General features: G+C 33.7%; 3 protein-coding genes and 1 pseudogene across 3 annotated transcripts; 1 reads left to right on the forward strand and 3 right to left on the reverse strand.

Annotated features, from left to right (window-relative positions):
• Positions 1-329: 329 nt before the first annotated feature.
• Positions 330-701, reverse strand: LOC117926054 (auxin-binding protein ABP19a-like). The gene has a single exon (XM_034845140.1). The coding sequence runs from the start codon at positions 699-701 to the stop codon at positions 330-332; it is 372 nt and encodes a 123-aa protein (XP_034701031.1).
• A 3,397-nt stretch (positions 702-4,098) lies between these two features.
• Positions 4,099-5,130, reverse strand: LOC117927263 (putative germin-like protein 2-1). The gene is made up of 2 exons (XM_034846714.1): positions 4,905-5,130; positions 4,099-4,783 (listed from the first exon to the last, which is right to left on the reverse strand). Exons 1-2 carry the CDS (start codon positions 5,014-5,016, stop codon positions 4,248-4,250), a joined length of 648 nt encoding a protein of 215 aa, XP_034702605.1. The 5' UTR covers positions 5,017-5,130; the 3' UTR covers positions 4,099-4,247.
• A 1,324-nt stretch (positions 5,131-6,454) lies between these two features.
• On the reverse strand, positions 6,455-10,224 carry LOC117926055 (annotated as a pseudogene).
• Positions 10,225-21,315: 11,091 nt separating this feature from the next.
• Positions 21,316-23,326, forward strand: LOC117927360 (probable membrane metalloprotease ARASP2, chloroplastic). The gene has a single exon (XM_034846860.1). The coding sequence runs from the start codon at positions 21,576-21,578 to the stop codon at positions 22,944-22,946; it is 1,371 nt and encodes a 456-aa protein (XP_034702751.1). The 5' UTR covers positions 21,316-21,575; the 3' UTR covers positions 22,947-23,326.
• The last annotated feature ends 144 nt before the right edge of the window (positions 23,327-23,470 follow it).

Genomic DNA, 23,470 nt, shown 5'->3' on the forward strand with positions numbered 1-23,470 from the left:
CTAAGTTTTATAAAAGTAATCTTTTCACTTGGTGTTTCAAGCTTTCTTAGTATATGATCAAATACTTAGACTTAAAGATTAAACATTAACATTGTGCTACACACGGTGACACCCCACTAGCATATATAAAAGAAGAAAAATAGGTAACACTTATGGTCTACATTTGATGTTGCAAAGCTACAAGGTAATTAATCTCACACTGGAAAACCAAATATAGAACTCCACACATGCCATTGATCCAAAGAATCAATAGCTTGAAAGACTAATTAAAGTGATTACATACTTAATGGGAGGGTGACAAGAAATTAACAAGTTCTTGCCAAGCTGAATCACCCAGAACCACCAAGAAGAGCCTTGAGTCTCTTCACTTCATCATCATCAAGAAAAGTGGTATTCTCTATCAATTCAGAAGGCAAGTTGTTGCTAAACAGCGCATTGTTGAGGATTTGGAGGTCAAGGTTCGAGCTACAGAAGATAACCCAAAAAAGTGCCTGTGTCCGATCAGTATTCACATGGAAATGCAGCAACCCTTGAGGGAAAACCATGATATCTTCATCTTTGAGTGTTTTCAAGTAGACGGTATTGTCCGAAGAAATTAAACCAGCAGTGACAATGCCTTTGGCTATAAGAAGTATCTCTAAAGAGCCAGGGTGAGTGTGCATTGGAACCACACCGCTAGGGGCTATGTCTGCTTGTGCCATGGAGACGCCAAAGCCATTCAAGCTTGGGAATTTATCAACAAATGACGTACGAACACGTTAGATTCTAGGAACATATAAAGTATTTCATAAAATTGTGGGTCAAATGGTCAAAAAGAGTGGTGGAGATCCACGTGTTAGTATTTAATTGGGAGAGGTTTTGGAAAAGTTGGTCAAAAGTCAATAATTTGAAAATTTTGCCACGTTATATGTAAGGAGTGAGAATTTTAGAAATTAAATTTAGATTTTGAGAAAAATTTAGCCATCAAATAATTGAGATTAAATTTTGAAAAATTGAATATTAAGTATGTTACGAGAATTAATTTAATTATTATCAGATAATTATAAAAAAAATCGTAGTAAGAAAAACTTGGTAAAAATTTATATTATATCAAATTGTTATAATGGATAATTAAAAAGAAATTGAATTTAATTTTATAACGAATCAATTTGGGTTTTATGATTGGAATTTAACTTTATAGAATTACGAAACATTAAACGGAGTTGAATTGAAATTAAATTAAGAGCAAATTATGACATGTGAATTTAGAATATATATATATATATATATACAAAAGGGGTAAATTAATTAAATGTGAATTTTATGAATTTAACTTTTGAAATTTTGATGCGACTGAATAATTTGACAAATGACTTAAATTAATAAAAGTTATACCAAATGGTTGAGAAATTGATTTTTATAAATTGAATGACTAATTAATTTATGAAATTGAGTTTTATAAAATTACTTAAATTTTGTTGGTAAATAAATATTAGTCAAATTAATGGGTTAAGAGTTATTACAAATTTCAAATTCTTCGTTGCCAAAAAATTATTTTATGTATTTAATATTTTTATGAAATTGAATTTTATTAATAGTTAATTATATTATGTTTTAAGTGAATTTCAAAGTAAAAATGCTTTAAGTAATTATAGTCAAATTATACTTTTTGAATAACAGACTTGTAGTAAATTAAATTATGAATATAGTAGTATTTTTCGTGAGGTGGAAACTCATAAGTTGGGTATAATTCATAATTACGGAATGTTAATTAAGGAATAATGATTTTAATTTAATTAAGAGAAATGATCGTGCGTGGTATTTTCATATATATATATATATATATATATATATATAAGGGATTGTGGGGTGTCGGGAGGGAAAAAAAAAAAGGAAAAAGAGAAAAAAAACCGGGGATGAGCAGGGTAGAGATGCAATTGTGATTCTCTGTGGTGTGTCTCCATTGATCCGACAATGAAACGCCTCCGATTGTGACGAAACTTCAGACGATGATAGTCTTCAACGTGGTGAACACTTCTACGAGTCGGATTTTAGATCCCACGGTTGGATTTTACTGTACAAGTAGGGGTGTGTTTTTCCTAAATTTTTTTTCAATTTTTTTTGGACTTCTCATTTTACTTTTATTTACTTTTAAAAAACTCCATGGGAATGGGTGAGTTGTTGGGTTATAATAGATCGTCGTATAGTTTTCATTTATGTTATTTTTTGGAAACCTAAACATGTAAAATGATTTGGTTTTGCTTAGAAAATGTTAAAATTATTGGAATTGTTGCAAAATTTTGAAATTGTGGTATATTTTATAATTTATTGATATGTGGATTTTTTTGAGAATTATTGGAATATTTTTGGTAATTTTATAATGAAAAAATAATTATATTTTATTATTGGAAATTATTGTAGTTATTGGAAAATTATGGAATTTTGGTATAGATTATGTTGAATTGAGATGTGAATTATTGGAAATTTATTGGTTGCTTTTGGTAATTTTATTGTGAAAAAAATAATTATATTTGATTATTGAAAATTATTGGAGTTGTGGAAAATTATGGAATGTTGGTATAGATTATGTTTAATTGAGATGTGAATTATTGAAAATTTATTAGTTGCTTTTGGTAATTTTGTTGAAAAAAAAATAATTATATTTGATTATTGGAAATTATTGGATTTGTGGAAAATTATGGAATGTTGGTATAGATTATGTTTAATTGAGATGTGAATTATTGAAAATTTATTGGTTGTTTTTGGTAATTTTAGTGTGGAGAAAATAATTATATTTGAATATTGTATTTATTGGAATTATTGGGAAATTTTGGAATTTGTGGTATGATTGTAATTCCAATGATATTTGGACTAGTTGGAAATTTATGTGATATTGGTGATACTTGTGAATGAGGGTAATTAACCTCGTGACATTCATTTGCATCATGGTTGTGTGAAGAAAGGATAAAAACCGTGAAAAGTGTATGAAATGACAAAAGAAAGAGAAAAATGAATAGTAATGAAAGGTAAAAACTCGTGTGAGGCGAATTAAGAAGGGAAAGAGATCCCTAGGGTGAAAGACTAAAAAATTTACCCTAGGAAGACTCCGAATGGAGAGTGTATTTAGGTACAGACGTATATCCTTTGGTGAAAGCCCGAGAACGACAGTGCATTGTGTGATTACGTATAAACATTTATATCATGATTATATTTGAAAGAAAGATTTGCATTATTTATCAAGTGTATGTTTGAATATATTATTCAAGATTAAAATGACTTATTTATTTTGTAAATTTAGAATTATTGATATGCTAAACATATGGTTGAATAAAGAAAATGATAATTTTGATTGGTTTAAATTTGTATGGTTGAAGTTTCTTTTAGTGTGTATTAAGTAAATGTAATATTATATTTTGACATATGGTTGTGTTTTATTGACTTAATATTTCTAACTCACTTGGATGTAACACACCCTATTAAGCAATGTAGAAATGTTCATCCCTTTACTTTCTAAAATTTTTAGATGCAAATATAATTTCAGATGGACCACATGAAGATCAGGAAGTATTCTAGAAAGCAAAAGAACCATAATAATGGTTGTTTTTAAATGTATATTACCCTTTTGATATGTATAATGAATTTTTGTAAGTTAAATAATATTTTGTTAATTTGTAAAATATTTTTAGAAATATTCTTTTTGACTTAAAGATTATAGTAAATATTTGAGCTTTTGGGCAAGAAGCTGATTGGTGGTCTTATTATAATTGTGATAAAGATAGAGTGTGATGGTTGGTTTTGGAAAAGTAAAATAATATGTTACAGTAAATCTTAACTTAATAAATTTATTTAGAATTAGACGTTTTATTGAAAAAAAAATAAAAAATTTCAATATGTTTTGACTGATTACCAGCGTGGATAGGAATAACCCTTAAAGTCATACCCTTGACCTGGGTCAGAAGCCAAATTTTGAGTTGTCCAGAATTTGGGTCGTGATATGGTTAGTATTTGATCCATCAATTTAGTATCATTATTTGGGGAATTGTGTAGGAGACCTCCTCAGAGAGGGAAGATTTGCTGCAATAATTTCAAAATGAAATTGCAATTAGAACACAATAAGGATTTGCTTACGAAATTATTGTTATTATTGTACCAAACAAATGGAATACGCTAACAATTCACTAAACCAATCACATAATGAAAACATAAGCAAAACAGTAGTGCTTTATCCCTCACACACTGAAATTTCTTTCCATCAAGGTTTTACTGCTCTAGAACTTTGACTGGAGCTGGTCCACAATGTTTTTGTCAACCTGGAATGCCTTGGCAAGAACCTCACTGGCAATGGGTGCATTTGACCCGAAAACAGCATTGGCAATGGTGATGACTCCTGGGTTTTGGCTGCTCAATGCTGCAATTGCCACCGCATTTCCATATCCCACATTACGCTGGAAGTGAATGAGTCCCACTGGGAACACAAACACATCACCCTTCTGGAGGACCTTTGTGACAAGGCGGTTCTCTGGGTTTGAGGTAACAAATCCAACTAAGAGTGGGCCTTCTAGGACTGTCAGGATCTCAGACGCTCGGGGGTGTGTGTGTGGTGGGTTGATGCCCCATGGTGCATAGTCAATGCGTGCCATTGAGATGCCTAGAGTGTTGAGCCCTGGTAGCTGAGCCACTGTGACAGGGGTGACCCTGGACCCAAAAGGGTTGGATGTGTTGCCTGCTACATGGAGACCACTGAATGAAAAATCGTTGGCCTGAGCTAGCATGGGATTCTTGCAGACTAAGCCATTCACTCTTGCTGCCAATAAACATATAAAAATTGATCAACTACCAATGATGTGTTGATAAAACAATGAAGTAATAGGATATATAGCAAACGGAAAAAAAAAATGGCAATGAATTTGCAACATTAATATTACCTGAACTGTTAGGATCTGCAACACAGAAATCCTGCAGGGGTTTAGGCTCAAAAGCAAATGCAATGCAGCAAGTGAGAGCCAACAAGCTCAATAAGGTGAAGTGTTTTGCCATTTCAAATTACTGAATACTAATGTAGGGGAACTAGAACAGGGATTAAGGAAGAAGGCAAGATTGCTTCAAGCTATGAAATAAGAAGCGGAAGATGGGAAGGCGTACTCTGAGGTATGAAATAAGCTGCTCCAGAGCTCTATATATACGGAGGCAGTGTCTGCAAAATTCCATGAGATGGCAGTCCAAACGCGTTGGCTGGTCCTGGATTTTTGAATCATTCCTCTTCTTCTTCATAATACTATCTATTTGTAATTTAGAAGAGGCAAGCCGGCTTGCCTGAAGAAGTGGGTCTGGGCAGTATGTTATTATAATTTATATGTTGCTGAGAAATGGTCCATATTTGTTATTCAATATTTGATGCTAAATCTGCAAGGTATGAAGTTTCCTGGTTGTGCTGTTTCATTAAAAAGGAATTCCTCTATTTGTATGACAATTTGCTGAATGAGTCCCCATGAATGAGGCCATTTGGAAGAAATAGCAGACACTATCATTCAGTCGTTAATCTACATTTCTTTATGCCATGTGCTGGACAGATATTGTCTTGAGGAGCCAAAAAAAAAGAAAGCCGTGCTTCAGGGTTAGGAAGGCCATGCCAAGAATGGAGCTATAATTTAATGTGGTCTGTTCGAATTTGTTCATATTAGTATGTCCTTTGGATATAAATATAATGGGATATGGACATTATGGACCCTACACAAAGAATATAAAAAGCTCATTTCACTATTAAATAAACCCAGAAGTCATTTCTCATATGGCCTTTCCTACAATAAGAGGGTAACTTCACACTTGATTCACAAATGTATAAACTGTCATTTGTCACTCCCTCCTCACTCTTGATAGTTCAAATCTCTTATTCACCACCGTTCTGCATGCACACCCTTCAATCTCACCAAAATCATCATACAAGTTCAGTAAATAGGAGAGTCCAAATCTTTGTTTGAATATAGGCCGTGCATCACGGCAAAATGTTGCCTTCTTGTAGGCAACATAGTAGAGTGGTCCTGCATTTTTGTTGAGCATATTATGGTGGAACATTTTAGTTTACATGGAGGAGACAAACCCAAGTCCAAGTGATGTACTTGAGTTGATTATTAAATGTTAAATCTGGCAGCTTTTAATACACTTAAAAGGAAAAAGAAAGAAAAACTGCTGGCCACATGTTGAACAGGGAAACATAGAAAAAGGCATTTTGATACTAACACTGTTTATGGGAGAATCCAACATATGAATTTTTCTTAATGAAATTGACAGTAAACCCAACAATGATTTCCTCATGGGATTATTCTTTTTGAAGCAAACAATTGGAACCTTTCAGCTAAATTGATCAGATAAAGAAAACAAAAAACAGAACAGTGAAAACAAAAAACAGAACAATGAAAATTACCACACGACTACTATATGACTTCCCCAATTTTTTCATCGACTACTTTTTGCCGCTCTAGAACTTTGATTGCAGTTGATTGACTATATCCTTATCAATTTGGAATGTTTTTGTAATGATTCGCTCTTAATTGAGTAGATATTGTCCACTTTGAATCCAAATGAGTCCTCACGGCTTTAAAACGCGTCAAGATTAAGAGAAGTTTATACTTATAATGTTTTCGTTGTGTCCTATGGAATTGTGGAACAAAACAATCGAATATCGTTATGGGGTCAAACAAACCCCCACACAGAGGTCGGGGATCGAATTTGATACCATTTGTAACGATCCGCTCCCAACCGTGTAAATATTGTCCACTTTAGACACAAATGAGCCTTCATGGCCTTAAAATGCGCATGCCTATAGGATTAAGAGAAATCCATACTTATATAGAGTCAGAAAGTTCCCTGATTTGGGATGTCACAACGCAAGAACTTCACTAGCAATAGGTGCATTTGACCAAAAACAGCACTAGCAATAGTGATGGGCCTGATGGCACCAGGGTTTTGGCTGCTCAAAGCTGCAAGTGCAACAGCATTGCCATATCCCACATTGCGCTGGAAGTGGATGAGTCCCACTGGGAAGACAAAGACATCACCCTTCTGGAGGACCTTAGTGATAAGGCGGTTCTCAGGGTTTGAAGAAACGAATCCAACCATGAGAGCCTTCTAGAACAGTCAGGATCTCAGACGCTCGGGGGTGTGTGTGGGGAGGGTTGATGCCCCATGGTGCATAGTCAATGCGGGCCATTGAGATGCCAAGAGTGTTGAGTCCTGGTAGCTGAGCCACAGTGACAGGGGTGACCCTGGACCCAGAAGGATTGGATGTGCTGCCTGCTACATGGAGCCCACTGAAGGAGAAATCATTAGCTTGAGCTAGCATGGGATTCTTGTAGACTAGGCCATTCACTCTTGCTGCCAATAAACATATAAAAGTTAAGAAAGCTATCGTTTTGCTGACAGTTGCAATACCATGACAGCAGGCAGAAAACAGAAAAATGTCAATGAATATGCAGTACCTGAGCTGTTAACATCTGCAATGCAGAAATCTTGCAGGGGTTTAGGTTCAAATGCACATGCAAGATCGTAGAAAGTGATTTTTCCATTTCCAACTATCTGAATACTAATGTAGTGGAATAAGAACAGGAGAATAAGGGAAGGATCGACTACTTTGAGCTTTGAAATAAGGAGAGGAATATGGGAGGTGACTTTGAGATATGAAAACAGGAAGATTGAGAGCCTATATATATAGGGGGCAGTCCATGCAAAATTTTTCTTTTTCAGATAATGAAGCTACTAGTTTAATCATTTTTATGAGATTGCCGTCCCAACATATTGCCCAGTCCTGGTTTATTGAGCCATTCCCTTCTAATACATATCTTCTTCAACTATTGTGTGGCATAAGCCTAGGTAAAGGCAGGCAGGCTGGTCTGAGAGGTGGTGAACAGCAGGACGTGTTATTGTTACACATTGCCAAGAAATGGCCATGATTAATTTAGAGCATATCATCCAGGCCAGCAGTAGATGTTTATTTATTCTAATAAACATCCTCTTGAAGCCGGGTCTGCAAAGGTTTTTAGTTTCCAAGTCATATTTTTTGCAAGATGACATCATGAGTATCATGAAAATTCCATATTCGAGATCTGAAAGGGCATGTTATTGGGGAATACCATTTGGTTACTGCCACATGCAGTTTCGAAGTGTCGGATGAGAGGCTTCAATGTGCCATAGACACATCAGACACAATATTGGCTAAAGGATTTTGATACTATGCAATGTCTAGTTTTCCAATAAAACCAAACTATAAGGAAATATTTTATATATAAATATGGACTTAGGAAAGTATGTCCTAAGATCAAATTGTATTGACTTGTCAAGAAGGTAGAGACTAGCAATTTTTGATGACATGACAAACCACATTTCAAGAATACTTGGATTATGACCACTGAACTTTAGAAGCTTGATCTTGACCCTCACGAACTTTATGAATCATCCAACTCATCAAAATCAATTTCTTTCAAATGGGTTGGGGAAAGTTGATAAAGAGATGAGTCACCATTCAAAGTGTATTTAAGAAGAAGGATCGAAAACACAAAAAAGGAAAGTTTTATACTTCTACTTAAAAAAGAAAAAAATTCTAAACTTTGTATTATAAAATAAATTTTATTATTCTAAAATTTATATTTTTGAGTCCTTATAATCTAAAAATATTGTTTATTAAAAATTTACAATAAAAAGTTTCTATGAAATAAGTTTACAATTCTAAAAAGGAAGCTTCTAATTTCCTTTATTTTTTAAAAAAAAAAAAATTGATAGTTTTAGAAAATGAATAAGAGTCCAAACTAGGTAATACATATGTTAGGTTTATTTTTTTCATAATTTTATTCAATTATAATATTTTCTGAAGTATATAGATAACGCAAAATTGATGTAAAACAAGATTAAGTGTTGATGATCAATTATATTAAGGTCTTTTTTTTGTTTGTTTACATATTTAATTTGCAATATCAATAATGTGATTCCGTTGATTTTCTTTAAAGTGAGATTCCTAAAAAGTTTTAGTGAGATTATAAGGTTTTTCCTTTTTTTTTTTTTAATTTTTTTCCCATGTATTTTATTTTACCCTTTTTGTCATAAATTTATATTCCCATTTTCTGTCATTAAACCCTAAAATCTTGGAACCTTAACATGTCCTGCATTACTTCGTATATGTAGAGGCAGTTCAAGCTAGCAAGGTTTTTGAATTTCAATTAAGTCATTAATTAGTTCAAGTACTTCCATGGAATTGGACTCTGAGCACGTAGCTGGCCCTGGTTTCTTGACTCATTGCCCCATATGGTTCTTCTTCACAATACAATTTATTAGTATAAAGGTGCATAAGAGGACAGTAGAAGGTTTTTAGTGCTGTATATTGCTAAGAAATGGTCATGGTTTGTAGGTCCGGAATGATAGTTAATTGTATGTTTGTTTAATCTTATTTTCTCACCACTTTGATGCTAAAGGGCATGTTCAATTGTTTCCCTTGAAAATCAAATCATTCAAGCTGTGGTTCTGTACCAGTCCACCATGGTGGACGGAGCCATTACCAGAAACAGCTGCCATCGATCCTTTCTTACAGGCGTACAAAACTAGAAGGACGTCATGGCATATGCAACTAGCTTCAGTAATGCAATCACCCAATTTCTTTAATATTCCAATTCTTGAAAATGATTTTCTATATATCTTCAAATGCCAAGTAAAAGACAAAGGAAACATCAGTTTCCCTGGATTATTGCACTTTTCTGATCTTTCAGGGTAATAAAGGCTGCACTCTGAATACTAGTCCTGAATTTCATCAGGTTTAGCTTTGGACTGAGGGCATAATTCAAAAAAGGAACTTCATCAGTTGATCAGAACTGACATATGGAGCTTAGCCTCTGGATCATCTTTTGTATACCAGATTGAAATGCATGGCCCCAAATTCATTTTTGTCAATTTCTTGGCAAGCAGGTGTAGAGTTGTGAAACCAATAAGATAACAATGAATAACATTTCTACCAGTATGTTCCACTTGAGGCATCTGTTTAAGACAACAATCAATTTTCACTTATTTTAGGCTTTAAGCTTTTAAGGGTTCTTGAGTCGACAAAAGGCATTAGAATCAGCTAGATCACATGATTGCATCCACTTTGACTTCTCCACTGTGACCACCAAAGAGAATATGCTGGATAATTCATGGGTGGGCTTGACAGTAGCCATATACGTGTGAAACACGTGTGCTGACCTGATTCTGATCGATCGCCATCGCCATCGTTTCGCATTGAGCCAACAGGTGGAGAAGCATATTTCATAAGGCAATCTTTCGTGCACCTTGAGCTTGGGGTTGCACCTACTATCACCTAACTCAAAGAAATTTACCTCATATGTATATGTGTATATGTTTGCCTATAGCTTTAGGCCTCGTTTAGCGCCAAGTCATACTAAAGTTTTGTAGGTTTCCACTATGTCAATAAAATCCCTTTCATGTTTATCAATCATTCTCAATTCAGATTCAGTGATTGCAGATCCTCCAAGTGGCCTCTTTTCAGCCTAGGATTCCATGAATTGGGCTATGAGCTAGCCTTGGACCTTGGCATTGTTCATCAATATTTTTTCATTGCTAATCACAACTACTAAAGTAGAATTAAAATCTCATGGGGACCTGGCAACCCTTGACAAGGGAGTGATTGGTGAAACTAGTTGGGAAAAGGGGGTTTGGTAGCATGATTTTTAGTTTACAAAACAAGTCTTTTTTAATTTTATTTTTAAGAACTGTTTTCAAATCCAACCACTTTCTGTTTGTCATTTCTCCTATAATATGACGCCAAAATTTTTCTGAATTTTCTCTCTATTTCCTGGGAAGGAAATGTAAAAAAAAAAAAAAAAAAAAGAACTCCCAAAGAATAGGAACCCAGCCCACCGGCCCCTACCCTTTTCTTTCTTTCTTTATTTCTTTCTTTTTGGGATAATTGCCCAATTTAGAACCACGGTATCTTCCACATTAAAATATCAGACAGGCTCTCTTGTTTACATATATGCACAAACAGAAAGATAGGAGGAAAAAAATGAAGGGCAATTTGTTGTATTTTTATTAGCGGTGCTTCCCTAAAGGCAGCAAAAGAAGTGAAGGGAAAAAGCCCCATGTAAGGCCCTGGAGGAAAGGCAGGTCACCTCATTGAAAGGCCTTCTGTATAGCAACCTCTGAGAGAGGGAAATCTGCTCATCTCTCAAACTAAATGACCTATCTTTCCTAGTTATGGAAGCATGGTGGCTCACCCACCCCCTTCTTCCACAACTCCCCCTTCTCTCTCTTTCTCTCTCTCTCTGTAGAGACTGTTCAAATATGAGGGAAGCGCTCTCTCACACATACACATTCATTTCAGAGCTTTGTGGGAAGATAAGCAGAAGGAGGTTGCAGTGACCGAGAGAGTGTTCAAATATGGGGGGAGGTATTGGCGTGCCTCAATTTAAAGACATGGTTAGATGAAGAGATATTAGCCATGTGATTTGATTGAGCCGCGTCAATATCTCCTTTTGCACCTCTCTTTCTCCCTATCTCTCGCCTTAAAAAATCCACGGTATGCAGTTCATGTCCTCATCTTGTCTCTTTTCTCGTCTCTTTCCAGCATTTATTTTTCTCTATTCTATGTTTTGATACACTCTAATCCACAGATGATATCTGTTAAAGTTCTCCATATTTGTGTTTTCTTCGCTTAGTGTTCTCTATGCAGATATATGCATGCATATAAACACATCAAAATCCATAGGCATGATATGTTGTATTGAATCAATGAGAGAACTGGGACTAGAGAATTGACTGTTTGAAGAACAGAAAGGAAGAAAGAGAAGAGTTCAAAAGAAGGCCCTCCTGTTGGTAAAATGGGATCCATGTCTATCTCTTTTCTTGGGGTACATGGTATCCTTGTTAGAGGACAGCTCTGACCCCTTTTAAACCACTGTTTTGGCCACATCCGATAATGTCTTCTCTAGCATATACAATTAGAATCTCCATAGTGCAATTTCTTCATATTGAATTACTCTACCATAGGAAAACTAGTGACCCTTAAGGGTTAGTTTTGCTGCTTTCTTAGACCCTTGAAAATGGTTCTTCTCCCATGCCTTGCCATTCTTCAAATTGGAGTTAAGAGCCCATCAAAAACGGAACATTAGCATATAGTTGATACCATGTAGATCAGCTCCACCTTCGTTAGGGTTCATCCTTTGCAATTCCGAGTCCCAAAGGTCATCAAGGGAGTAGGTAAGAAGGGTGCATCATGTAATTGTTTGCTATTCCACTCAAGAATATTTTATTATTTTGGAGTATGAAGAGATCAAAAATAAAAAAAGCTTGCAGATCACTTTCATATAATGGGTTCCAAGAACGAAGTATTATACAACTTGTCTCTCAAAAAATCCATGGAGAACTTCGTATAAAGAAGGAGCTGCAGCTTCTCACAAACCATGCCAAACTGATGCAGCATCAACATTTGCAGACCATTGTAGCTGCCTTCTTGTGTAGCTTTTTATAGAATTAAGTAGTGAAAGAAGGTCATGGCCCTAATTTGTATTTTACTATAGTCAGTCACAAGGGCTTCTGCCGAGTTTTGTGATCCTAAGTCATGGACGAAAGGGTTGGCTTGGGCTACTGAGGGTCCACCTTTCCAAGTATAATGGCATGTCATAATTTGACCTGACTTTTCCAGTTTTGAGTACAGCACTGGAAGAGAGACATATGGAGGGGGAGAAATCAAAGAAATTGAAAGCAGAAACAGACACCGTTGAATGGTGGAATCATCCATGTCCAGTGCTAGCCTCTGAAGCAGGCTGGAGCAGGAACCATTAAGTACTGCAACGTCAGTGGGTCCACTTCCATCTGTTTTCAGTTGGGTTGCATTTAATTCTTGTCTAACCTTCAACAGTACCACCATTGTGATGTTTCTCCCACCAGTCATTCATGGAAGTAGCTTATGAGAAATTAATCTTAATCCCTACAAGCTCTTTGATCTTGAATCCAACTCTAAAGGACTTTTTAAACTAGAAAGAAAAGAAAAAAAAAAAGATCAAAGATCAAATTACGGGTCTTGTTTGAAAGTATTTTTATGCAGTGACGATGGAGAAACATCATTAATGCGTAATTTTTAGTATGACTCATATTCTGTGTTACTCTAATGTTTAATGCTTGGGTTGGTGTTGACTTGCAGCCATTGATTTGTTATTTAATAAAATCGATCATATACTTTTAGTTGTACTTTTGTCTTGGCTTGGTAACAAAAATCAAAATCAAGAGACCCACTCAGGAGATGCGTTTGGATTTGGGAAATGGCATCTTTTTTCCTTTCTTACCTTTTTTTTTACTCTCTTTCTTAACAAAAAGGGGTGGTTGCATCAAAGTCTAAAGTTTAAATCTGAATTAGCCTATGAGTTTCAATGCTTTGCTTAAGAAGCTAATCTTTTAAAACTATTAACTTTTTTCTTCTCATCAGTAATGAAAGTTCTTTTACTTTTGAGCGCTGTCTCTTTTGGATTATGTTTGATTTGAAGGAAATGGGTCCCTTTTGTGGAGTTCATATGTATTTGAGTCATGTATAGAACTTCTTCTTAGATTGGAAAATAAAAGGAAACGAACAACCCAAAAAAAGTTGAAAACCTCCACTAATTCTTGTCATATATCCATTGGATATGTTCACAGAATAGACACACCACTTTATGTAATAATTTGATCCTTACCCTCCTTCTCTCTTTTGTATTCTTACTGCCAAAAAGGCAATATATCATAGAACAATAATATTGGAAAGCAATGCTCTCAATTGTATTGACTGATGATTCGTATAATATTAATATGCCAGGCTGAATCCTATTTACAGTAAAACTGTCAAACTTAAGTCTAAAGAATAGAAATGATCACATTTAAATTAATTCAATTTTGGATCATAGAAATTGAAACTATTGAGATGATAAATTGTGAGTCCATCTCTCACTTGATCTTTGGATGATATGTGAAGAAAAGCCAAATGAGCCTCGCACCAAAGACAAAATGATAATCAATAGAAATGTCTTTCATTTTTTAAGGAAACACCAGATTGACGGGCAAGTATGTAGCCCTAATATTCTCATAGAATATACTTGACTCTTGAGTGAAAGACATGCCTGTTAAGCTCACTAAGTAAATTTTGAAGCCAAAGAACTTTAGTTGCATAGGATGAAGTCGAGATAAAACAGCATAGGCTATCGTGGAAGTACAATCATCCCTATTGCAAGCCTAATTCGCATATGAAAAGGCACTTAAGTTAAGAACTTGGTTTTATTTTCGAAACAAGTCATAGTGAATGGTTTTGTTTCAAGTGTTACAACAATTGTTAAGCAGTGCTCAAGTGAGGTTCCGTGGGATTATGCATGAATTGGGCATTTGCTCATCAAGGCATAAGAGACATCAAGGCATATGAGGAAAAGATATCGCATGTAATTAAGGCACAAATAACTTGAAAATACTTTGTGACATTTGCAAGTGGAGAACCAACAGATAGAGTGAGCGGTCAAGTATTGAACATTGGTGTGGTGATATCTATTTTGATGCAAATCTTGTTTGTTTTCATAAAGAGGTCATCATAATACTTACATTGTGTGAGTCGAAGACTAGTTGTAGTGGATAACACCTCAATAATGTGAAATAGTACAAAATCATTAAGTCTTTTATGAAAAACATGTTAGATAGGCCTTGAAAAAAATTAGGCAATGAGAACATCATTATTTCCTATAACATTAAGGTTTTTAGTGTAGACAAGGAAGTACATATATAGTAGTAGTCACAAATTTATAAATAACAAAAGAAGCGTCATTTTTGGAGTCAAGAAATCCAAAAGAAATTAGAAACCCTTTAAGTTTATTGTACTATGCCCATGGTGCTTGTTTTAGATCATAAGTAGCTTTCCTTAGCTTGAAAGACAAATGAGCAGAGTCCATGAATCCTGACGGTTGTTGTATGAAGACCTCCTTGGTGAGACTATCATGCAAAAAGACATTATTGATGTCTAATTATCGAATTAGCTAGTCATTTACAAGAGTAATACTAATAATGAGACGTATTGTGATTGGTTTAACAATTGGATTGAAAATATCATGGTAGTCTAAACCAAAATTTTGGTGAAATCCCTTAGCTATTTAATGTGGAAAACTCATTTGCAACAACAACATTTTGAGTAGGGTTTGAAGCCACTAAATCCAAAGTGGCATTTCGGAGGAGTGCATTGGGTTCGTCATACATAACTTACCACTAGTTGATAGATTTGAGCATCTTAGTAATAAATGTTGGTTCAATGAACTTGGTTATGGGATGCTCGATTGTGATGTGATTAAGGACCTTAGGTTTAAAGATGATATTCTTGAACTTGGTGGCCATGGTGTGGGTGGAGAATGAAGGTAATTTTTTTTTGCTTTTTAAGGAGGACCAAGGCCAAGGTGGGCTGTGGTAGAGAAAATGGACAAAGAAAAGTCTGGTTAGATAGAGTAACACCTATTTTAGTTGTCATAGAGGTTGTTAGTGTCAATGACTATCGAGCAGCAAGGCATGCATTCAAGAAGGGTGGTAGCTAGCAATATCTACATGGGGAGTAGATGGCGTGGTGGACTTGCTCATGGATTGATACAAAACTATAGTTGTAGGGGAGAAAGGAGTTGAGAGATGAGGATGAGGAATAGTACCATTCATGAAGCTTGAGAGCGGTTTTAGTGGATGTGGCAATTTTGGAGTACGAAGAAATTGTTTTAATGAATTGAACATGATGGAAATGATATATTATAAACATTTTAGGATGCAAACAAATATAAGAATAACTTTGACTAGGAGAACATCCTAATAAGATGCATAGTTGAGACTTTGAATCAAGTTTGGTGGATGTATATGGTTTGAGCCACAAAAAGCATAAGCACCCAAAAATTTTTAATTTCCCATATCTATAAGATAGATTATTGTGTGAAGCATAGGTACTCCAGTAGTGATGAGGGAGGAACACATTGTGCAATAGGGTAAGGTTTGTTTCTACATTGTGTCTATGATGTTATTTGACTAAATCATTATTTTGGGGAGTACGCGGCAACATCTTAAGGTGTTGAATTCTAAAGTTAGAAAAAAAGTTTTTAAGTGCAACATGCTCATCACTAAAAGTTTTAAAGTATTTTCTCAACAAATAATTTACAATGATGAAATGCTAAATAAACATCTAAGTTAAGATACAATGATCAACTTGTATACTTTATAAAATGATAAGGGGGCTCTTAAACATCTATGCAAACAATGCCAAAAGGACCATTGCTTTGAGGACTTGATTATCTAAATGGAATACAATGACTCTTATTACAATGACAAAACTCTCAAAAGAAACCAGGGGCGAAGTTAGATGACAACAATGCAAGACCAAAGCAAGTAAGGAAAGTTGTAATTTTGGGAGAAGGGTGCCTAAGCTGAATATACTAAATACTAAGTGATGCTTTTATGCTCACACATGCAAAGGAATTGTAGATCCACCATTGGATAAAGGCTTAGGGCTTGGCTTCTCATAGATATCATGCCCATTTGGATTACAAAGTAGGTATGTCCTTGTGCACAAATCCTTAACACTAAAGAAAACTAGGAAAGAATTCAATAGATGCATGATTAGCTAGTTTTATGAAACTTGAAAATAGAAATCAAGTTCTTTTTTCATAAAGGGTACACGTAACATATTGGAAAGTGAAAAATTATTGGACAAAAAAATATGACCAACATGGGTAATTGAAAGGCCTAAACCATCGCTTATCTCAATATCATTGGGACCTTCATAGTTTTGATGAATAGAGAGATCAGAGAGTATGAAGGTGACACACACTTTACAATCCACAATCTAGTTTGTGTTGGTTAGTGCCTAGGTAATGGTGAGGTTGGCTGATGCTTTAAAAGGGTAAAGATGAGGACAACAATTATAGAATTTATAGGCATCATGCCCACATTTGCCATAGATTTGGCAAATGATAGGTTGGAAACAATAGACAAAATGGTGAGAGAGAAATAATAGGTTTTCCTATCATGGTAGATTGGTAGAGGTAAAAAGAGAAGTTTACACATGTTTGAGGGGTAAGGTTTCTTATTGTTACGGGGAGTAGGCTTAAGTGGGTTAGTGCAATTGAGATTCGGATTTTTCTCAATAGTACGGTAATTTAAAAAAGTTATGCTTAAATTACTGTAGTAGAAGAAGTTATTACAAATATACGGTAGTTTTTGCCACCTAAGAAAGAGGATTTGCCACTTAGGAGAGAGGAGAGAGGAGAGAGGTTCAGCGGATAATTTTTTTTTAAAACCAAAATCATCTTTTCAAATTTGTCAAAGGGAAATCGTCTTTTCAAAAGACGAGTTCCATGAAAAAAAAATAGTATTTAAAAAAATTCCCCATTTACAAGGGAACTCGTCTCTTGAAGAGACGAGTTCCTTGAAAAAAAAATATATTTTTTTTAAAAAATCCCAAATTATTATTTAAAAAAAAAAAACAACAATTCCTCGAGGGAACTCGTCTCTTGAAGAGACGAGTTCCCATGGGAAAAATATATATATATATTTTAAAAAAAATATATATTTTTTAAAAAAATTTTTTTTTTTTTAAAAATTCCCAAATTAAAAAAAAAAAAAAAAACAATTCCACAAGGGAACTAGTCTCTTCAACAAACGAGTTCCCATGGGAAAAAAAAAAACCCAAATTAAAGAAAAAAAAAAAAAAACAATTCTTCAAGGGAACTCGTATCTTGAGAGGGCAAATTTTTTTTTTTTTAAAATATTTTTCTTATAAAAAAATTCCCAAATTAAAAAAAAAAAAAAAAAAAAAAAAAAAAAAAAAAAACAATTTCACAAGGGAACTCGTCTCTACAAGAGACGAGTTCCCATGGGAATTTTTTTTTATTTATTTTTTTTTTTAAAATACCCAAATAAAAAAAAAATAAAAAAAAAAAAAACAATTTTTCAAGGGAACTCGTCTCTTGAAATTTTTTTTTTAAATTTTTTTTATAAAAAAATTCCCAAATTAAAAAAAAAAACAAAAAAAAAAAACCAATTCCTCAAGAGAACTCGTCTCTTCAAGAGACGAGTTCCCATGGGAAAAAAAATATATATATATTTTTTAAAAAATATTTTTTTTATAAAAAAAAATTCCCAAATAAATAAATAAATAAATAAACCAATTCCACAAGGGAACTCGTCTCTTCCCATGGAAAAAAAAAAATTTAAAAAAATACCCAAATTATAAAAAAAAAAAAAAAAAAAAAAAAAAAAAAAAAAAAAAAAAACAATTCTTCAAGGGAACTCGTCTCTTCAAGAGACGAGTTCCCATGGGAAAAAAAAAAATTTAAATATATTTTTTTTTTTATAAAAAAATTCCCAAATTAAATTAAAAAAAAAAAAAAAAAAAAACAATTCCACAAGGGAACTCGTCTCTTGAAGAGACGAGTTCCCTTGGGAAAAAAAAAAATTAAAATTTTTTTTTAAAAAAAAATACCCAAATTAAAAAAAAAAAAAAAAACAATTCTTCAAGGGAACTCGTTTCTTCAAGAGACGAGTTCCCATGGGAAAAAAAAAATTTAAATTTTTTTTTTTTTTATAAAAAAATTCCCAAATTAAATTAAAAAAAAAAAAAAAAAAAAAAAAACAATTCCACAAGGGAACTCGTCTCTTGAAGAGACGAGTTCCCTTGGGAAAAAAAAAATTAAAATTTTTTTTAAAAAAAAAATACCCAAATTAAAAAAAAAAAAAAAACAATTCTTCAAGGGAACTCGTCTCTTCAAGAGACGAGTTCCCATGGGAAATTTTTTTTTTAAATATTTTTTTTGAAAAAAAATTCCCAAATTTAAAAAAAAAAAAAAACACAAGAAGAGACGAGTTCCCATGGGAAATTTTTTTTTTAAATATTTTTTTTGAAAAAAAATTCCCAAATTTAAAAAAAAAAAAAAAACACAAGAAGAGACGAGTTCCCATGGGAAACTTTTTTTTTTTTTTTTTAAATACCCAAATTAAAAAAAAAAAAAAAAAAAAAATTCTTCAAGGGAACGGGCTAGCTATGATAGTAAACGGGTTAGCTATGATAGCAAACAGTGTTGTTCAAAATAGCAAACGGTATTGTTCATAGCAAACGGCTTATCTATGAAGAGACGATTTCCCTTTTGGATTTTTTTTTCTTTTATAATTTGGGATTTTTTTTTTAATGAAGAGACGATTTCCCTTTTGCAATATTTTTTTTATCTTTTTTTTATATTTTGGGATTTTTTTTAAAAATATATTAAAAATATTACTTTTTTTAAAGAGACTATTTCCCCTTTGGAATTTTTTATTTATTTTATAATTTGGGATTTTTTTTTTAAAAAATAAATACATTTTTTTTATGGGAACTCATCTCTTCAAGAGACGAGTTCCCTTGAGGAATTGTTTTTTTTTTTTTTAAATTAATAATTTGTGAATTTTTTAAAATATATATATATATATATATATATATATATATATATTGGGAACTTTTTTTTTTTTTAAAAAAAGACGAGTTCCCTTGAGGAATTGTTTTTTTTTTTTTTTTAATAATAATTTAGGAATTTTTTTAAAAAAATATATATTTTTTATTTTTCATGGAACTCGTCTCTTGAAGAGACGAGTTCCCTTGAGGAATTTTTTTTTTTTAATTTGGGAACTTTTTTAAAAATATATATATTTTTTTTCCATGGGAACTCGTCTATTGAAGAGACGAGTTCCCTTGCGGAATTGTTTTTTTTTTTTTTTTTTTAATTTGGGAATTTTTTTTTAAAAAAAATATTTAAAAAAAAAAAAATTTCCCATGGGTGAAGAGACGAGTTCCCCTTGTGGAATTGTCTTTTTTTTTTTTTTTTTTTTTTTTTTTTTTAATTTAGGAATTTAAAAAAAAAAAATTTTTTAAAAATCCCATGGGAAACTCGTCTCTTGAATTTCCCTTGTGGAATTTTTTTTTTTTTAAGGAATTTTTTTTAAAATATATACCTTGAGGAATTTTCTTTTTTTTTATATATATTTTTTTTCATGGAACTCGTCTCTTCAAAAGACGAGTTCCCTTGTAAATGGGGAATTTTTTAAATACTATTTTTTTTTCATGGAACTCGTCTTTTGAAAAGACGATTTCTCTTTGTTTAAAAAAAAAATTATCCGCTGAACTTCTCTCCTCTCTCCTCTTTCCTAAGTGGCAAATCTTCTTTCCTAGGTGGCAAAAACTATCGTATATTTGTAATAACTTCTTCTACTACAGTAATTTAAGCATAACTTTTTTAAATTATCGTACTATTGAGAAAAATCCTCAAAGTTAGTGACCTCTTGACATTGTTCATATGATATTTCTAAATAGCTCAACAATTAAATTAAGGGTAAGAGTTAGTACAATACATTATATATACTGGGTTTAGCATTTTTTTTTTTTTACCTAAATCCAACCCAAATTGCAAATTAGGCCCAACCCAATTAAAATTAGGTGAGCCAACCTTAGAGTTGGGCCCGAGTTTACTAATTGTAACAACCAAATGTAAGAAATTCAAGATTTCCCTTTTTCAAGATTGGTTGAAGCGAAGCCAAATGGTTTAACATTTTAAATCCCTTTGCCACAAAAACAAGGATCTATTTTTTTTTTTTACCATCTTGAGTAACTTCATCTTATAATTTAATCCAAATTACATTAAGAATGAGAATGGAAGATGAATTAAATGTTATACATTAACATGGTTGGATTGTTTTTTAAAATGAAAATTAGAGTAAAAATTTTGTTTCCTTGGAAACCAAAATTTATTTTTCTTGAGATTTCGGTTCATCTTTTCATATGGTATTATGATCAATTTTTATTCCAATCTTACTTTGAAAATATTTCAAATTTGTAATTCATATGCAAAAATATTTTTATAATTAAAATAAAAAATATTTGGTATATAAATACTATATTTTAAGTATAGTACACCAATAAAGTAGTTTTACTAACTAGGCATAACGGATAAATGTTTTATAAATTTAGAATTTATCTGTCACTGATTTTAGAGTTATCAATTTGTTAGTATGAGTTGAAAAGCCCAATATTTTTTAAGGTCACAATTACTTCTCTTCTTTTTCTTTTTTTGTTTGAAGTATGAAATAAAAAATCAATGCCGCTCAGTAGATAAGAAGATCCTCCAAGTAGGTGATAAGTACAGGTGTCAAAATTTGATTGGAAAAAAATGTGAAAAGTCAAAGATTTAACTCTTGCTTGACCTCTATTCTTCCTGTCCTCTCTTTCAGCCATTTCTACGTGGCAACCTTAAGTGAGATTCTCTTTCCCACACCACCAGTCAAAGTCGGCCAGATTCCGGCGACCGGCGGCACATCTCCGGCGACCCAGATAAGTTGGGTCTCCACTTATGGATCACACATTTCAAACCCCAAAAAGGGCCATCCCAACGACACAAATGGATGTGGAAAAGTAATGAGAGAGAAAAGACACCTCGCTCACTTCTCCTCCACACAGACCGAAAAAAAAAAAGTGAATTATCCGATCTCTCTTGCATCTCCGACCACTATCCTCTCATTATTAGCCCAAACTCTTCCTTCTTTATACCCTTGAAAAAACCCAAGAAAAGATGCTCATAACCTTCTCATCTTCACCACCATCTTCGTCCTTTTCACTCATCAGATTCATCAATTCAAAATCACCCATTTCAGAGTTGGGTCTAAAACCCAGAACCCATGTCTCAAAATCTCTGTCTTCTTCCATTTGTTATTCGTTTTGCTCATCATCAAACCTCAGTTTTCATTCCAAGAACCATTTTTTCTGCGAGAAGAGTAGGTACCCTCATGGGAAGAGAGGAAATTTCAGGTCTTGGGCTATGGCCGGGTTTGATTTTGGGAGCTTGGAGAGTGCTCAGTCTGTTGTGGAGGCAGCTGCTGTGTTGACAGCCATCATTATTGTTCATGAAAGTGGTCATTTTCTTGCTGCTTATCTTCAGGGGATTCATGTAAGTAAATTTGCAGTTGGGTTTGGTCCAATTTTAGCTAAGTTTAACGCAAACAATGTAGAGTATTCCATTAGAGCATTTCCTCTTGGTGGATTTGTGGGGTTTCCTGATAATGATCCAGAGAGTGATATTCCGGTGGATGATGAAAATTTACTTAAGAATAGACCAATCTTGGATAGGGTTCTTGTCATTTCAGCAGGCGTAATTGCAAATATAATATTTGCCTATGTGATAATCTTTGTTCAAGTATTGTCTGTTGGATTGCCTGTACAAGAGGCCTTTCCTGGGGTGCTTGTGCCTGAGGTTCGAGCCTTCTCGGCTGCTTCCCGAGATGGATTGCTTCCAGGCGATATAATTCTTGCTGTTAATGGTATTGAATTGCCAAAATCAGGGTCTAGTTCAGTTTCTGAACTTGTTGATGCCATTAAGGGAAGTCCTAAAAGAAATGTGTTGCTCAAGGTTGAGAGGGGAAAGAAGGATTTTGACATTGGGGTTACCCCTGATGAGAATTCAGATGGAACAGGTAGAATAGGAGTTCAGTTATCTCCAAATATTAAAATTTCAAAAGTTAGGCCAAAAAATTTTCTTGAGGCTTATAATTTTGCTGGAAAGGAATTCTGGGGTCTCTCTTCTAATGTTTTGGAGAGCTTGAAACAGACTTTCCTCAACTTTTCACAAACTGCCAGTAAGGTCTCGGGTCCAGTTGCGATTATTGCTGTTGGTGCAGAAGTTGCAAGGTCAAACACTGATGGGCTCTACCAATTTGCAGCCATCCTAAATCTTAACCTCGCAGTAATAAACCTTCTCCCATTACCTGCTTTAGATGGGGGGTCGTTGTTCTTGATACTTCTAGAGGCAGCCAGGGGTGGGAGAAAGCTCCCTTTGGAATTAGAGCAGCGGATTATGTCATCAGGGATCATGCTTGTTATACTTCTTGGTTTGTTCCTTATTGTTCGAGATACATTAAACCTTGATTTCATCAAAGAGCTATTATGATTTCTTGCAATGTCTTGGAAGCTCGAATATGGGTTGGCTTGGAAAAGGTTTCACTCAAAGCTCTTGAAGATCAGCTTGGTTTCCTGCAATGCATCATGGGCGGGACCAGACTGAGTTGGATTTGGATGCTTGACATGACTAGTTGCTTTGTACAAGACATTATGTGGGAGGTAGTTCACGGCTTCTTCTCCAATTTGTTTCATACCTTGTGGATCATCCTACTTATAGTCTTGTCAATCATAATACTAGCATGGCTTATTCAACTCCAAATGTCTCATTTCAACTCTTATTACAATCTACAAATATACATGTAGCAATCACTATTCTGTTACAATTGATTCTTGGTAATTATTGGAATTGAATGTTATGAGTTGAAATTAGATCTTTGGTCTATATATTCTTCTGGGTCCAGTCCTAGTGAACTTTAAGATACAGAGAGGAACTGGAAGTGTTCTTTAGTAGTAAAAATTGTCAAAAAGCTTTAAAGTATTCCATTGTGTTTCCTTGATCCTATTTTGTTTCCT

This window comes from Vitis riparia, chromosome 12 (assembly GCF_004353265.1).
Source record: "Vitis riparia cultivar Riparia Gloire de Montpellier isolate 1030 chromosome 12, EGFV_Vit.rip_1.0, whole genome shotgun sequence".
NCBI lineage: Eukaryota > Viridiplantae > Streptophyta > Magnoliopsida > Vitales > Vitaceae > Vitis > Vitis riparia.

Excerpts from the sequence above, each read along its gene's own strand:
- LOC117927263 (XM_034846714.1), bottom strand. The coding sequence starts at position 5,016 with ATGGCAAAACACTTCACCTTATTGAGCTTGTTGGCTCTCACTTGCTGC. Across the intron at positions 4,784-4,904 it reads TGCAGATCCTAACAGTTCAG|CAAGAGTGAATGGCTTAGTC; the intron begins GTAATATTAATG and ends GTTTATTGGCAG.
- LOC117927360 (XM_034846860.1), top strand. The coding sequence starts at position 21,576 with ATGCTCATAACCTTCTCATCTTCACCACCATCTTCGTCCTTTTCACTC.
- LOC117926054 (XM_034845140.1), bottom strand. The coding sequence starts at position 701 with ATGGCACAAGCAGACATAGCCCCTAGCGGTGTGGTTCCAATGCACACT.